This window comes from Gobio gobio (assembly GCF_949357685.1).
Source record: "Gobio gobio genome assembly, chromosome: 6".
Lineage (NCBI taxonomy): Eukaryota > Metazoa > Chordata > Actinopteri > Cypriniformes > Gobionidae > Gobio > Gobio gobio.
In genome coordinates, this window is record NC_137102.1 from 33,782,413 (window position 1) to 33,799,843 (window position 17,431).

The following is a 17,431-nucleotide window of genomic DNA, read 5'->3' on the forward strand; positions in this document are numbered from 1 at the left end:
ACCAAACAAGGAGATAACAATGGGAAACAACAATTTTCCTGCAGTTGAAGGAGTCACATGAAAAACAGGGAAACTGTTGAAGAAACAGGTAAGCAATCCAAAACAGTGAATAGGGTCCTAGTTCAAGGCACCCTCACTCTGAGGGTAGACTAGAGCAGGGGTTTTCAAACTTTTTGTGTGTGTGGACCACTATTTGTAATCAAAAAATTTTGCGGACCACCTCATAACACACATAATAAAATATGTCTACACACAGTCCTACCTGAATTATTCCGCACCTCTAAATAGGCTTACTAGCACTAAAACTATAACTAGTCATCACATCAGTACAACAGGCTTGTTAAAAGAAAGTTTACTGCAGACAACGGCTGCTACATATTTAATTTATTTATTCTGGCTCATAGATGCATCCGACTCACTGTCAATCTCTTAATTTTTTGTAACTTCTGCCTTCTGCTTCTGCACTGAACTTGAACGTCACGGCCGAGCGCCACTAGCCTATTTTTGTAATCGCACAATAACTTGACAATTAAATACAAATGTTATATCAATATAGGCCTACATATTCTTTTTACTTTTTATTTTTTATGGGAATTTCCTGGTAAAATGAAGGTAAAAAAATATTATTTTATTTTATTTTATTTTGCCTTTCCACGGACCACCTGCAGTACCCTCACGGACCACTAGTGGTCCGCGGACCACAGTTTGGGAATGACTGGACTAGAGGGTATGGGTGCTTTTAAAACATCCTAGTGAGGCTGTATGTGTCCTTCCTAGTCCAGTACGATGGAGGCTTGTACACTAGAGTCCTCATCAGCATTAAATGCTAGAATGAGAAGTGTGCAAAATAGGGCTGAACGATATTCTGTTTTAACATCGACATCGCGATGTGCACGTGAGCGATAGTCACATCGCCGGAACATGCGATGTGAAGGGTAGTAGCCCATGGTGTATTAAGGGTGCTTTCACACTTGGTTCGATTGCCTGGACCGAACAATAATAACCAACTGCAGAACCGCAGAACCCATATACGTCACTCACAACAGTCTGAGAGCAACAGCGCCACGCCACAGTGACGTCACTCACAACAGTCTGAGGACCGGAAGTGGGCGGAGTTAACGAAAACTAAACAATCGGCATGGCGGAAAAAGAGAATACGGTAAACATTTGTTTTTGTGTTGTGGTTTTAATCTATCAAGTTTATTTGTGTTGTGTATTTGATCCATAGTTGTTGTATTAACACTTTATACAGCACGTGGCTCTAATCTTTTTTTAAACGAGCTTTACGATGTCTCTCGCATCTGTTGATATGGTCTTTCTTTAAGTTACATATTTATTGTTTGTGATTTTACTTTGTTGTTGGCGCTGTATTTTTTATTTAATTACCTTTTCTGATACTGACCAATGTGTTTTATGTGGATTTTTTTCGAATTTATAGAGGCACATTACGATTTGGAGAGGCTCAGCTTTACTTCATTTTCATCAATGCAAGACATTCTGCAACAGTTTTCACTGCCCAGTGTTTTTAAACTGACCAGATGGCACTAGTTGAATGCACACCTTCAAATTCACTTCAAAAAGCAGCTGTCCATGAAGGTATGAATGTTTTGAGTGGCAAGAAATAGTATTTATTTGTTATCCCTTTAGAATTAGTTGGTTTTCTGCATGATTTGGTCAAAAGTGTCATCTCATCTTCAAAGTTTCAAGTAGATATATTTATATATAAGCACAATGTGCTTAAGCTAACAAAATACAAACAATATTTCATGTGTCTGAATATGTCCTATTAAAATCAAATCAAATACACAACCAAACATCTGATATGAATTGCCAAATATAGATATTGTTCATTTGGATGACGTTCTGAAAGTTTCTTTTATATTCTGAATTTGCAGTAAGTGGTCATTTTTGCTTGAGAACAATGAAACTTGTCTCTCTTGTACAATTTTTATGGTTACATTATATATAATATTTCTGTTTGATTATGTTGCAGTAAATTGACAAGCAGACTCACCCCAGCACAGGACAATGGAGGCTGATCAAAAACAAGGTTAGTTTTAAAAGGCTCTCATAAAGACATAAGCTACTTATACAGATAGTGTGTTGTTATATCTGTCACATCTTTTCCAGGCAGGAATAACTTAATAATGTTCTATTGTTTTAGACTGTTCCACAACAGTTGGTCGGCTCTATTGACTGTGGGATATTCATGTTAATAGTAAGACATTTTTTTAAAAATAAGAGCTTCTCTTCATTAGGATGAAAAACATGAGGGCTTTTCACACTTGAAATAGTAAACCCCGGGTATACAGAATCCTGGGTTATCTTGTTTCACACTGATCATCATTTACCTGAGATGAACAATTAATCCTGGGTATTCATACACTGCCGTTCCACACTGTACTGTACTAAGCCATAGGATAACGTCCTTATTTGCAGTGTCACTGATTGGACGAACACTGCACACAATATGTTTACATAAATGCTCAAGCTTTGCATGTCCTCGTATTACAAGTTTATCCTGAATGGACATTTCAGACTATAAAATAATTAAAATGGTCTCTTCTTCACTGCAATTGTTGCGTTTTCTGTCAGCATTTGACGTTTTTCCTCTCCAACGGTGAATTTATTATTTATATAGAATGCACAGTGTTTCAGTGACTGTCCAAAGCACGTAAATATAAAAGTGTGAAATGTTACTTTACCCGGGGTTAAAAGTGTGTTTAGAACGACGATAAGCACAGTGTGAAAGCTTGCCTTTGATTTCTGTATACATTTTGAACTGAAAATGGTTAATTAATTTGATTTGTGACAGGGTATGATTTGTCACAAATATAGACATGAGGAAAATTGAATTTCAAAACTTTTTTACAAACTATTATACATGCTACATCCTTCAACACACAAGATTGTTAAAAAACTTCCAACATTTCATCCCATTTTTTGTACCCTTCTCTCATGAAGGAGCCACGGATCACAGAAGACCTCTGCACTGCAGGCGAACTACCAAACGTTTTCAGAGGTTTCGTGGAGGAGCCGTGCTTTCTGAAATTGAAAGAGGAAGACCAGGAAAAAGCCCTTCAACTTTCACAGGCTGAAATGGTTGACCAACAACTTGCCAAAGAGCCTTTAGTATTTTTTAAGTGTTTGGACTAAAGGAGTCTCAGAATTAATTGTATATTTATGGAGATTTCATTTGATTTAATTTGTCATGTACCTGCTGTGCAATAACTTTGAACCTAGTTCAATATATTCTCTTTGGTCTGATTGTGTATTTTTTTAAAGCAAACCCCAGCTAGTATATGATGCCTTTGGGGAAGTAAATAATTTGTGTGTTGTTTTAGGATTTGATTAATCTGAATCTGCTTGAATTATGCATTCCAGTGTAGAATTGTGTAATGTGTATTATGTACTATGAAAAAAGGTTCATTCTGAAATGCTTGAGTAAAAAATATCTTGTCATATAAATAAATGTTCAAATGCTCAATCTTTGTTTTCATTTTTAGTGTTTTAAGCTTTATGTTCAATTGATCTAATATAATCTTTAAAGACATAATATAAATAGAAACTTTTTACTTTAAAAATCCTTAACAAAACGTTGCAATGGGGTTTATATATATATATATATATATATATATATATATATATATATATATATATATATATATATATATATATATATATATATATATAACTTACATTTTATATATATATATTCATTTACATTACATATATAACTTGCGTTATAAATATATTCAATGTGTAATGTGTGTATTTTTATGATTTAACTATGTACTATTAATGAAAAGTGAGTATATCTATCTATCTATACCTCTCTACAATTAGAACGTATTAATAAAATACTTGACATTATTAACATGGTTTGAAACTTGGGTTTGAAACGCTCCAATGTATGATTGCTCCATGAGCATTGAGCAATGTATACGAAGATAAATCAGCTCCGCCCACTTCCGGCATGAGACCGTGGTGTGGTGCTGTTGCTCTCAGACTGTTGTGAGTGACGTATATGGTTCTGCGGTTCTGCAGTTGGTCGGACCGAACCCGAGTTCGATTGCTCCCCCCCTCTCCTGCCCCCGCTGGACTGTGTTCATATATTATTTGGTTCCGACCCGGGGTGCGTTTGCGACATCAAAGCAGCAGCTGTTTACCCGGTTGCTTAGTAACGACAGCGAGCGTGAAGGCGGCAAAATGCATAGCGTTGCTCACCTCTCTTTTATATATATATTTTTTAACCGTTGGTTTTGTTTCTAAAGCTTCAGTATGTAATGGCACTTGCGTCTATATGCCGCAAATGTACTGCAATGCTCTAAAGAATGCTGAAGACGAGCAGAAATTAGATCTACAGCTCTCTGCTTGCAGTGTGTCAGTCACGCAAAATGAGTGAACACACACACACACACACACACACACACACACACACACACACACACACACACACACACACACACACACACACACACACACACACACACACACATTTTTATCAAACCATACGTCATTAATAGCGGTTCACTTCTGCGATTTAGTACGATTGCGTTCACATCAGCAGCAAACCGTACCGGAGTTCACATGAAACAGACCCCAGACCACCCTTTTTACGCGGACTCTGGTACGGTTCGCGGGTGCGCACCCGAGTTTCGGAAGACCGTGTTCACATCATCCAAACGTAGCGAACTCTGACGTCAATCGAACCCGAGTGCGCACCCGAATTTCGGAAGACTTCGTTCACATCATCCAAACGTAGCGAACTCTGACATCAATCGAAACCGGGTGCGCACCAAAACTGCTAGTGTGAAAGCACCCTAGAGAACGGTAGCACCAGGGTAGCACACAGTTGTATGGCTTGTTGCTGGGGTGACATGCACGTTCCGCGTGCCTGCAGTGATTGGTTGTGCCGCTGCTCACCGCTCACAGGCAAGCCAAGTTGAGCCAACATTCACTGCTAAAACTCCGCGACAAAGAGGATCCGCCGCAAAAAAAGGATTTCGTACCAAAAAGAAAGTCGAAAGCATCTAATTGGGACTATTTCGGCTACAAAAAGGAGGATGTTGACCAAAAAGAGGTACTTTGCATGAAGTGTCATAAAGTTGTGGCCACAAAACAAGGAAACACCACCAATTTGTCTGATCACTTTTATATCGGCACCACAAAGCTCTTTACGACGAATACAAAGTCAAATCTGGATGTCAACCAAAACAAACAAATATTTGTGATGCCTTTGCCAGTGTGACACCTTACCAGAAAGGCTCTCAACGACAGAAAGAAATAACAGACGCAATAACGTTTCATATCGCTAAAGATATTTGCCATGATTATGATGATGACCAACACTGTTTTACTTTGGCACTTTTGATAAGAAAAGTTGACTTAAAAACAAAAGATTGTGAACCAAAATGCTTATAAGTTGTTTTATAAAAAAATTATTTATTTTAAGTTATATTGTTGTAAACCAATCAGGGGGGTTGGTGTAAAGCTGCTGTTTAAATGTGTTCTGCTTTTGTGTTTACCGAAATGTTCTAATTTTAGAATAAAATATTAAGTGACCTTTTTGTCACTTGTAATGAAGCTTGCTTATTAGTGAAATTATTAATATCATGGAATAGTAATTATTGACTTTAGCCTGGATTGATGGCTCTCAATATCACAATATATATCGTTGGGAAAAAAAATATCGCAATGTAATTTTTTTCCAATATCGTGCAGCCCTAGTGCAAAACAAAAGATAACATGTATGCCTCTGTAAACATTCTCAGTGCAGACTCATTTTCTATCGGTTCTTTTTTGTGAATTTGAATGTGTGCAAAGGATTGTGGGTGACTGAAGGACATAAAGGATACACTTGATGCATCCTTCAAAATTAGCTGAACAAAGGACGAGAAAGGAAGGCTGCCTTCCAAGGATCCTTCAAATTGAGATGGTCCTAGGCTGGGCTTGATGACGTTGCAGCCTTACTAGGATGTTTGAGAAGCACCCTATATTTGCAGTCACTGAATGAGGACAAGGTGTGAGTACTCAGATACTCTGTGGAAGTGGCATTGGAGGAGAGCCTGGTGTGGCCGTGGCGACAGGAATGAAGGACCAGGGGCCTCATTTATCAACAGTGCATATAGAAAATAGAAAAGGTTCTATATTTAGAAATTAAATTAAATTTAGAATGTTCCTAAGTACAAAAAAAATCTGTATTTATCAAACGTGCAAACACAGTTCTTACGCACGCCAGTAAGTAGGCTAATCATTGTTAATAAATCTCCCTTAATAAATCATATGCATGTCTTTGAAAACAGCTTTGAACTGCCAAATCTTCCGGCAAAGCGAGATCAGCCTTGTCTGGCTATCACCAGACCAAGCTCAATTTAAGAATGAACTTTGGTCTGGGGAGTCTGCTATGTATTTTCTACTGCACAAGAGGCATGATAAACGAGCATAATTCAAATGACTCTGTACGCAATTGGATAGTCTTTCAACCAATCAGACCAAGAGAGGCGTGATCAACGGGCAATGACCCATCGCTTCTTTATCCGTCATCGTGTTAAACCCACCAATAGCGCGCCAGGTGGATAAGCCCGTCTGTGATTGGTTCCCACAAAAGTGTAACAGAAGCAGTAGAAATGAATGTACAGGTTTCCAGACTGCATTGCAAGGCGAAATCAAATTGCCGGCAGATCAGGCTGGGTTTACTCAGTCTAAGATCAGCCATAAACCTATAGCTACATTTCAAATTACTTTCCAGCTGACTTTTATAGCTTTTCACACCCATTATGCAAATGTATAGCTTAAACTATACAATTACTAATGCCTGGCTCACACTACAGGAGTTTTAGGCCGATTTATGGCCGATTTTCCCCTCCCGAGATTCTGAGAAAAAATCTTGTCCACGACCTCGATCGGTTCCGATGTTCGGCGCAGATTATCTGGTAATGTGAGACGTTCACAGATAAAATCTTGCCCCTCCCGATCTGCTCTCACACAAATCGGGCTCGCCCCGATCATATCAAACATGTTTGATATTTATCGGGATGAGCAAGATTGTAATAACGTCAGTACTGTCACAATAGCCAATAGGAAACAAGTCTACGACTATGTATGTGCGCGCGCGCTGTGTGTGTCTATGTGCGCGCGCGCGCTGTGTGTGAGAGAGAGAAACCTGCAAACCATTGTTTCTTATAAGTAGACACATTTCATAATACATAGCCTACTATACTAGCACCAATTGTATATTCATATTACAGCACAAATCTACACTGTAAAAGCTGTCGCTTTTGAACTAGGCAGGCAATATTATAACGGTAAACATTCTAGAATAGCCCTATTCGCACGGGTTTAGTAGGCTATTATCTGGGGACATCTGGTGATTTGTATTAATTGCAGAGAATGTCTGTGATCTTAATCCCGTCCGAATCGGCCATGTCTGTAATATGTAAAGTAAATATTCCCCCGCAAATGACCTACCATATTTCGCCAAACACCGCCCTGTGATAATATTAGTCCCGTGCGAATCGGCATCTCTGTGATTTGGCCGGGTTTAGGCGGATCGTATATCATTTTTGCAAGGTTTTTGTTTCCTGTGTGCATTTTTATCTTTATCTTTAACGAAGAATGGCACTAGGCTGCATAAAATGCGCACTGTTATGAATTCTGTGCTGCCGCGCGGATTATACTTTCACTTTAGAATGAGCATCCATTTGGGATTAAATTGCTTGAATGGTGTGTTTAATATTCTTAATGAAAAACACAAAAACAGAAAATGACAATGACAAACTCGCTTAAATGGGCGCTTTTACATTTAAGTTTGAAACTGAATCTTCCGCCGTATATATTATATTGCTCAGTTCAGTTTTTAATTGTGGCGTCTGTTCTCTAACTTAACTAAATTATTATTTTTATTACTATAAAACAATCAAAATGATATTGATACAACTGTTTAAAATTTCATACAGCTATATCTATAACGAAAAAAACATTAAGTCTTGACATCATATCCGGGAGATAAGTCAGTAAATTCGAGTAAAATCACAGGCTTTGCTTATCCCGTGCGAATGCGCCACGCAAAATTCAGATGTGGGGAGTAATTTCTAAATCACACGAGGTCCCCAGATAATACTAATCCCGTGCGAATACTAGGGCTTATGATAGTAATATAAGGTAAATTTTACCTCCATTTCTCGCTGAAGAACTGACAGTCCATGTTGATCCCGTCTCCCCAACCATTTTCTCATCCACACTCGTTTAATCTTACGCTTTTGTTTTGTTTTTCACAACAAGCGATCATTATTGATAGAGCAAGTTTTCGGGTTTACAGTATCCATTTTCCCCGATTCCGATCTGCTGCGTAGATCACGTGACGCGCTTCCTCTGGCACGATAATCTTAATAACATTTTGTAGTGTGTGATGCTTCACGAATTTCAAATCTTGTAGTCTGAGCATGTTTAAGATTTGAGGGAAGAAAATCTGCAAAGATTCTCCTGAAGTGTGTGCTGCAATCAGATTTTACAATCGCATAGGATTTTAAAACTCCTGTAGTGTGAGCCAGGCATAATTGAGTATTTGCAATGAAAGGACACAGGAAACACGCGGTGACACTATTTTTGTAGTATCACCATTCTACCACTAGAATCTCTGCGTAAGCATGCTCAGAGTTGTGCTTATATTTCCACACATTCCTACTTATAAGTACAAGTTGGTAGATCCCACACTTTGTGGGAATTGTTCTTACGCACACATCTTTGCATACACACTGTTGATAAATGAGGCCCCAGGACAGAGCAGGGGAACACCACGGGGGAGTAGGAGACCACGGGGAAGCCCGCAGGGCAGAACAACTCTGTGCCGAATTCTGACCCCCCCCTAAAGTCCCCAGTATATGTAGGTTTAGGATTAGGTGTGTGGAATGGAGTTAGGATAAGGCTAGGTAGCGGCTTTAACGTGAGGGGGTAATAATTAGGCAGGGAGTCGAAATTAGGCACAATACCAGCAGAGCTCTCCGTGGACAAGACGAGAGCGCAAGGAACAGCCATCGTGATGTGTCCATATTGTTATTAATATTAGCCTATTATGTAATTAAAAACAAACGAACATGCAATTGAATGCCAAATAACAAGTTTCAAATACTGGACATTTGGAACATTTATCATTAGTTTCCCAAGGTGCAAAAAATCCATTTGAATAGAAATCATGAGTATCTAATTGCACAGCTTTATTACAAACTGCAGCTAATCAGCAAACAAGAAGCAATATTATTCATTTTTTCTACAGAGAACAAGAAAAAAGCAGGACTTATCTTAAATGTCTGGTTGGTTTAGCAATATATTTCATACAGAAGTATATTTTTCATCTCATTTAAAATGAGACCTCTCAAATTTCTTATTATCTGCTTCAGGGCCGTAACGACCATAGACATTGAGGGGGACAAGTCCCACCCAATAATTAGAAATGGTCAAATTGTCCCTCCCCAATATTTGAAATTCTTGTGAAGGGGCAGGTCAGATACCTGTGTTTCTTCTTTTATACACCTATCCTTCTCAATGTTTCTTTTTTATTATATCCATAACCTGAATAATCAAGGATAATCAAAATAAATATCTCTTTCCTTCTTTTAGGCTTTTAGGTCTCTGTAGCCAATCAAGGCTTAGGCCATCTGTTATTGTTGATATAATCAATGTCCTTGTAACCAGTATAACTGGTGGGCAAAATTCTCTGTAAGTTAGAGTCTGGCCTGCGATTCCACGAGAGACTCTGACGCTGGCTTCTGCTGATGAAACTGCAAACTATTCTTCAGTAAATTTTTCTTTAATTAATCTTACTCCTGAGAGTCCTGACTCTTGGTCTTCATTTTTCACTACTGGTCCTGGGTCCTAAACTGTTACCCCAACACTTGCATTACAGATTCCTTGTTCCTTGTTAAGAAAAAACTGGACACCCCTTTTAGCAAAGTAATAACAGGAAATAACAGAAATAATACAACAATTAAACAAAAAAGTACAAGATACAAAAAGTGCAAGGTGACTTGTTTCAGATGGAAAATAATTTTGGGTAACACTTTACTTGAAGCCTATGCATAATGCATTAAATAGGTTTCCATAACATAACCACAACATAATATATTATATTATTAAAACCAAAGATAAAATGCATTATTTGTAGTTTAATCTTAAATTGGTTGTTTGTCATGTAGATGCAACTATGAATAGATAAGTATTATAACTGTGGTAACAATTATCCATGATACTACAAAGCGAAGGCTTCAAGTTACCAGAGTTACAAAGGAAACCATTTGCAAGTTACAGCACCATTGGATTTTCACACACAAAAAAACATTTTAAACTCTGTAAACTTTTTAAAAAGTATACCTTGAATGTCATGATGATTAGCCATTCACGTTTGAATTGCATCACGTCTGACATGAACTCTACATTATAAACTGTACCGTGTAAATGTTGATGTTTTGGGTCAGCTTGAGTTGTGAAGGCACCACCGGACATAACATCAACAAATGATTAAACCAGGTAGGTAAGAACAGGTAAAACACACTCAAGTGATAGATAAAGATATGTTTATTGACACATATCCATCAGTGCGGCCTCAAATGCAATTTAACATGCAATACATCCACATCAAAACAGATCATTGTTCCAGTGCTTATTTTACTGAACACATTTGTAAAAACCATGTTGGATTATTGAGGAGGTATTCATCATCTTGATTAATTTGAGTATGTACACTGACGGAGGGGATGCTGGGGATGTTAACGCTCTTTTTTATTTATAATATAAAAGAAAAAAGCAGGATATTTTGCCTTCATCATGGTTCTACATGCAGAACTTTTGAACTTTGGTTGACAACATTGAAGACATGCAATAGATGGTCCGCTCGGTTTCAAACCTGTTAGGTTCAGGTAAAATCACACTGTAATAGATATGTTTGTTTTCAAAGTATGATAATAGTAAAGATTTGTTTGGAGAGGAACGCAAACAGATATGGCAGTAAAATTGTTATCCAAAAGGCACTAGGTGAGCCAAACGCTACAGATGTTTAGTCTTCTACAAATAAATTACAATTCAAACAGTGCAGTTACATTTGTTAACTTAATGTTTTCATCCTTGAAAACTATGAATCAAATGTAAGGCAACACATTACAAAAAAAGATATTACAGAAACAATGTACCCAATGAACACACACAGACACAAACATTTTTTCAATGGTTTCTGTGACATTTTATGTCTCCTGATGCCATTATGGTGGTATCCTATGGCTTGGAGCCTCCAAAAACAATAACAATAACAATGATAATGACAAATATGATAATATTATGCATAGACTGTAATGATCTTCCATGCTCCATAAAAAAACCCCTCAAGATCTACCCTCAGAAACTCTCAGTACCCAATACTTTGCAACCAAACCCAATTCATTTTCCATTTAGATTTTGAGGGATAGAATAAGGCAACCAGAGTCCATCAGAAGGCGGCATCAAAGTGGAAATAGTTTGCAAACAAAAAGACCCTTTTACGGTTAAATCCCCAAATTTCCCCTTTTACCATGGTGCCAAGCTATAGTCCCAATCCCAGAGGTTTCAGAGTCCAAACATAAAATGAGAACAGCCTATAGTTTCCTTCCCAAGTTGTAAAATATGTCAAAGCTTTCCTCTGGACAGTAGGAGGCATGGTGTGGAATAAATGGAATCTGAGAAGATCCCGTGTTATGGGGAGAAGAGGGCAAAAAAAGATGATGCCAAAAAATCTCCATGATGCCTTGTGGTAGGTAAATTCTGAATCTCAGCACCAATTAATGTCTGTTTTTTGTCTCAGTTGAGAAATGCAACTTTAAAAGGTTAATTACATGTTTTGTTACAGATTTTTTTAATATACTTTTTTTGTTGAGTTTTTTTTTAGAGGAAAAGTACAAAAATCCCAATTTAATCCAGAGGTTCAGATGGTTAGCTGGAAGAAAGAAGAAAAGAAAATGTCCAGTGTTTGAAAGAAAGTTTAAATGTAGGATCACTCTTACTGCAATTCCATGTTAAACAAAACTTTTCATAGTAATCATCACAATATGATTCACACACACATCTCAACGAAAACAGAACAACAACAGTAGTAACTTTGAAAATGTATATTTTACATGAAGGAAATGAAGCCTGTAGGACAACTAAGATATCTGTATGCATTATGACATTATTTTCATGACAATTAAGGACATTTAACCTCAAAATGACTGCAAAACATCTGGATGTTATACTTTTGAAATCTCAATGGTGAGTCTTATTGTTTACTTTAAATTACGGTAATGAGAATAGCTAATTGTCATCACAATACAGTGGCCACGATATGTATTACAATATAGGTCAGCTTAGTATAAATTGAACACTGTATAACAGTACATGTAGTGGTATAGGTGTCCTGTGCATATTAGGGGTCCCAACACACCACCACCACCAGTATTCTGCAATGTTTGTCCTCTTTTATAGGATAGTAGTGTTATCTTAGGACAATAACTTATTAGCCAGTTTAATTTTAATCATGGTATGGTCTCGTGGATAAGAGTTTCTTAACAGAAAGACAACAAGGGGATAAAATAAAGCTCTAAAGTAAAGTTATTCTAATAAATTTGAATAAACCAGCTCTACTTTTCTAGTAAGTTTCTAACTATACAAATGAACACTCACTCTACATTTACTGAAACTGCTAAAATAGGATTTTTTTTCTCAAGAATTTTCTTTCTATGCACTTTTCCACTCTTCTTGTATTCAAACAATGTGTGGTCCATGTACTGCCTAATCGATACAGAAGCAGCTCAAAAAAATACAAATACAAAACATCCTCAAAATAAGCTTCATTTTCTTCAAGCAAAATTGAATTACTTCCCTTGTCAGGTTTTGTATGATTGACCTTTTGTAACCATCATAGAAATCTGAAGGCAGAAAAATGACATCCAGCTCCCCCTCTCTGGACATAATAGGTGAAGTTATGTTTAGTGATAGGGTATGGGTAGGGTTAGGGTGTGGTTGGACTGTCTAGCTCAGGGGTGTCCAAACTCAGTCCTGCAGAGTTTAGCTCCAGCTTGCCTCAACACACCTGCTGGAAGTTTCTAGCAATGCCTACGAGACCTTGATTAGCTGGTTCAGCGGGGGTTTAAAGGGTCATGAAACCCTAAACCAAATTTTCTTATATTATGTGTGTTGAACATCATAGAAGTCAATGTTACCATCTGTTCGTTTTGAATGTGGGAGAAAACTAGTTAATTTGAAACCTTTTTGATCTATTTTCAACTTCCTGGTTTAAATTCATCTTCACGTCGACGTTTTCTAGTACTATAGAATGGCGATGACTCATCAGTGTTTCATAATTATTAATGAGTCTGCATGTTCTTATCCTATGAGAAGACGCATTGCTTAATTCATGACAGCACACGCTTAATTATTCATGACAGCGCACGTTGATAGGTTTTTTCCTCTGACTGGCACTTCAAACAGTGAGATCGCATACAGTAAGTGAGAGATTCATTAATGGAACAAAAACAAGCGTTTGTTTTTGCTTTGTAAGAGTTTCTGCATTGCATACGTTCCCTTCAATAGATCCTAATTCTTCGACACAAACGTGATTCCTCCACACTGTGAGTGTAACCGCTCTTTAAGGCCTTTTAACCGACCAGGCGGCTTATAAAAACTCCACAAAATAATTCTCAAAAGTTATCAAAAATGCAACAGCCTGTTCATATATATATTTTTGATGCAGAGAACAAATTGCGAATGGCTGTGCATTGAATTATAGCTGTCACAGGATATATATATATGTGTTTGTGTAACGGTGAGCTTACAAAACCATGGGCCAGATTTACTAACAGCTTGCTGAAGGACAAATCCTCTTTTGCCGTTAAAAAACTACTGTCATGATTTACTAAAGACACGCAGTAATAAATTAGCGCTGAAAAGGCGTGGGCACAGTTATTTTTGCAGCTGCCCGTATTGGAGTTTCCCTTTTAGGCACAAAATTCATAGGAGGAGAATATTTAAATCAATCATGCAAGGTGATTTACAAAGGTTTGTGTTCGCCAATTTACTGGTGTTTGCGCCATTATTTACAGCCAAAAAAGCTGTGTTCATAAATTTGCGCGTTGTCAGTAGATCACACGTGACGCAGATCTGTCCACTCCCATCGACGCTTTTATGGAATTGCGCTCTTACGCTAATTTGCCCTGTTTTGTAAATCTGGCCCCATGTGTATATTGTGTTGCAATTTGCAGCATGCATTTGTGGGAAGCTTTGATGCTTTTAATGAGAGTGAAATAAAACTGTATGAATCAGAAGCCGTTGCTGTGTTGTCAGTCTCCCCTCGTGCCCCTTCCCCTTGGCTGAATGCCAAGAACTGACTGCTGCTGAAATGTGGTTTCATGACCCTTTAACTGGGGTTGGACAGTGGCCCGCAGGACTGGACACTCCTGGTCTAGCTCCACCCATTACGTCCAGCGAGGGGGAACTGGACGTCAAGCTCCACCCATCGTCTCTACAGTGAGCAGCCTCTCAAAAAATGGCTGGTGATATTATTTTACACTCAATAAAACATTATTCTAATGCAAATATAAACTCCACAATGCCAAATCTTTTGCATTTCCATGTCAGATTGTAAGTGTTATTTTTGCTAATTTAAGACGACAAAATAGACGACATTTGATCAGTTGTGCTTAATGCCAATTCCCAAGCAGGGGGTATTCCAGATAAAAATGCCAGAATAAAGGGGGAAATTTTAAGTTTTAAAGCCAAGACTGTAGAGAGCCTCTGTCCAGATAAAGGAAATTCCCTTTTAATTGGTTAAGTTTGTAAAGGAAAGACTTTGCCATTCTAGTAAACAAAAACCCAGAGTAACAGAAAAGGACAGGCATCCAAAGAGCAACTGACCACAGATAACCTCGACCTTAAAAACTGAATGAATGTACTGAACAAACACAGTGGACTACACCGTTAGACATTTAAGGTGTGGAGAAGCTGTATGATGTTGTCAGCATGTACTGGATGTTGTGTCTGCCGCATGGAGACTGGACTGCGCCCTGCTATAAGACAACAGCAAATAAACAGCCCGTCACGAGACTACCCTGCCTCCACAGCCAGGAACCTATGGCCTTCATTATCAATAATTATAGGTCTTTATATCTCAATCTCATATAAACATGTCCCAGTCACATTTCACCCCAAATATATACAGTATATATAAAAAAATTATTAAGGATAATTTGTTTTTGTTTTTTTATTAAGATTATTTTCATGAAAATCAAGCACTTCCCTCACCCATTTCTCAATTCCATACTGTATCTAAAGTCAAGTTTATTTATATACCGCTTTATACAATACAGATTGCGTTGAAAGCAGTGTTACAGTAACAATCACAAAAACAGCATCATAAAGGTTTTCGTTGGGGAAGCCATAATTTCAGCTTGGTGTGATGTATACATCACTCACACACAGAGACACCGCGCTGCGCGCACAGGAAAAAATCAGGAGCACAGAAACGAATCAATGTTGCTCCATGGATTTTATTAATAAAATATCTTTGCTACTGAATCACTGCTGTATATTTCTCAGCAATGAGAGGGTAACATCCCTGGTTTTGAATTAATTAAGCTCAAAGCATTTTTAGTAGGGAGTTGCTGCACAGACACAAGTCATTCACACACGCATCTATCTCTCTCTCTCTCTCTCTCTCTCTCTCTCTCTCTCTCTCTCTCTCTCTCTCTCTCTCTAGCTCTCTCTATCTGGATAATTAATTCAAATAAATGCTATAATTAATTAATTCAAATAAATGTAATATTACCACACTTTATCTCTGCATCTGATTTAAAGCTGACAGAATGCTAGATGACAAAAATAACCATCATTTTTACCATTCCATTCAAATATTGCGCTGCAAACATCAAAAACAGCTTTAACTTGGTCAATGCTGGCAAATGACCATGGTATAAGCGGGATAATCCACAGCTAGCTGTGCATTAAACTAGGGCTAATCCCTAATATTTGACTAAATGTTAGTCAAACACAAATGTATTAGTCGCAGAAAGAATGCTGACTGACATAGCCCTAAAAGACAGTATCATGTCTAATAGGCTGCACTTCTTCACTCAGCGAGTTTCATGTATCAAATATAAACGGCATAAATTATACCTTTGAATGGCATTTAGAAGAAAAAACATGCTTACAGTAGAATGTAAAGTAATCTAGGAGAGTAGGACATAGGAATGATCACTACTAAATGGATCACACCATAATGTGCTAGTACTGCAGAAAGACGGTATTGTTGCCTCATACATTTTTTTTCCCATCACTACATTACAGTAATGAGAAATGGGGGAAATTTGTGCATAATTGTCTTTATTGTCCTAAAGACAAACATTTTATTATTTCTTTCTTTTGGAGTGAAATATGACTTGTCATCAAATCCAGAGAGAAGGCTTTCTGGTTAAAACACTATACTGCACTGAAAATCCTATTCTCTACTCCAAATGCATAATGTGATTTAAGATTAGTCTGAGGCTGAATGGTTGTAGTTACCTTGGCTTGCCCGGCATGCTTTTGGGGTTCCTGCGGAAGGACTGGTTGGCTACGGAGCGAGTGGACATTGTGCGTGGGGATGCCCTTGAGAAGGTAGAAGGAGGAGTCTTGGGAATCTTCTTGCCGAGATGACCAATCCATTTCTTCTGCTCATCTTGGGACAAGGCCAGAAGCAGCATGTCTCGAGCTGACGTCACATCATAATTAACTGAGGGACAAGAACAAAATAAGTGTTGTTGTGAGATGCTTTGTCATTAGCCATTTTCCACATACAGTCTTTGCTGTAGATGTAACTTTCTGATTAGAGGTCTTGTGCAAACTGGACCGGTTACCTATTTATTAATTTTTTTTCAAATCCGCATTTACCAGTAAAATTCACTGTCAATCAAACAACCAAAGAAGTGCAAAAGGCTGAACGGGAAAAAAACATCTACCACCAGTTCCACCACCATTCAACCCAAGATATCGGTCATATCATGAAAATCATAGGGGCTGACAACCAGGACTTGCGAGACCCATCAGCTATCCTGCGACGATGGTTTGACTTACTTTGCCGGCATTTGAAACGAATTTCCACACCCGCTAATACCAAGCCCACCTTTGGACCCACTTCATTGATTACAACTATGGAGGTGAAGAAGTCCAGTGGGAAGATATACAATGGGAAGTCGAAGTGGACTGGCCCAGGCAACAGACCAGCTGAGATCTGGAAGATGCTTGAGCCCCTTTCACACAGAGCGTTGATCCCAGAAAACTGCCATAGAATTGCCTTCTGTATGAATGCAAACATGTCCCAGGATGGGGACCTAGTAACATTGCTGGGATCAGTCCCAGACCGCGCCCTGTGTGAACAAAAGGCCGGACCAATGGCGTA

General features: G+C 38.1%; 1 protein-coding gene and 1 long non-coding RNA gene across 5 annotated transcripts in view; one reads left to right on the forward strand and one right to left on the reverse strand.

The window, feature by feature from the left end:
- The first annotated feature begins 414 nt into the window (after positions 1 to 414).
- LOC307127996 lies at positions 415 to 3,485 on the forward strand. 2 transcript variants are annotated; one of them, XR_013816715.1, is made up of 5 exons: positions 686 to 1,159; positions 1,439 to 1,596; positions 1,994 to 2,050; positions 2,165 to 2,218; positions 2,965 to 3,485. It is a non-coding gene; the product is annotated as an uncharacterized lncRNA (long non-coding RNA). The 2 variants fall into 2 exon arrangements; XR_013816714.1 differs by lacking the exon at positions 2,165 to 2,218 and having other exon boundaries at positions 415 to 1,159.
- Positions 3,486 to 10,554: 7,069 nt separating this feature from the next.
- Positions 10,555 to 17,431, reverse strand: part of rock1 (Rho-associated, coiled-coil containing protein kinase 1) — a 216,025-nt gene continuing 209,148 nt past the window's right edge. For 2 of the 3 annotated variants that reach the window (XR_013816703.1, XM_079819469.1), the window contains 2 exons: positions 16,558 to 16,765; positions 10,555 to 11,959 (listed from right to left, as the gene is read on the reverse strand). Coding sequence is in view for 2 of the 3 variants with exons in the window: in XM_079819469.1 (XP_079675595.1) it covers positions 11,956 to 11,959; positions 16,558 to 16,765 (212 nt within the window). In the remaining variant the exon portion in view is untranslated. Of the gene's footprint in view, positions 15,066 to 16,557; positions 16,766 to 17,431 lie in introns of all 3 variants that reach the window. The other variant, XM_079819468.1, reaches the window with a different exon arrangement.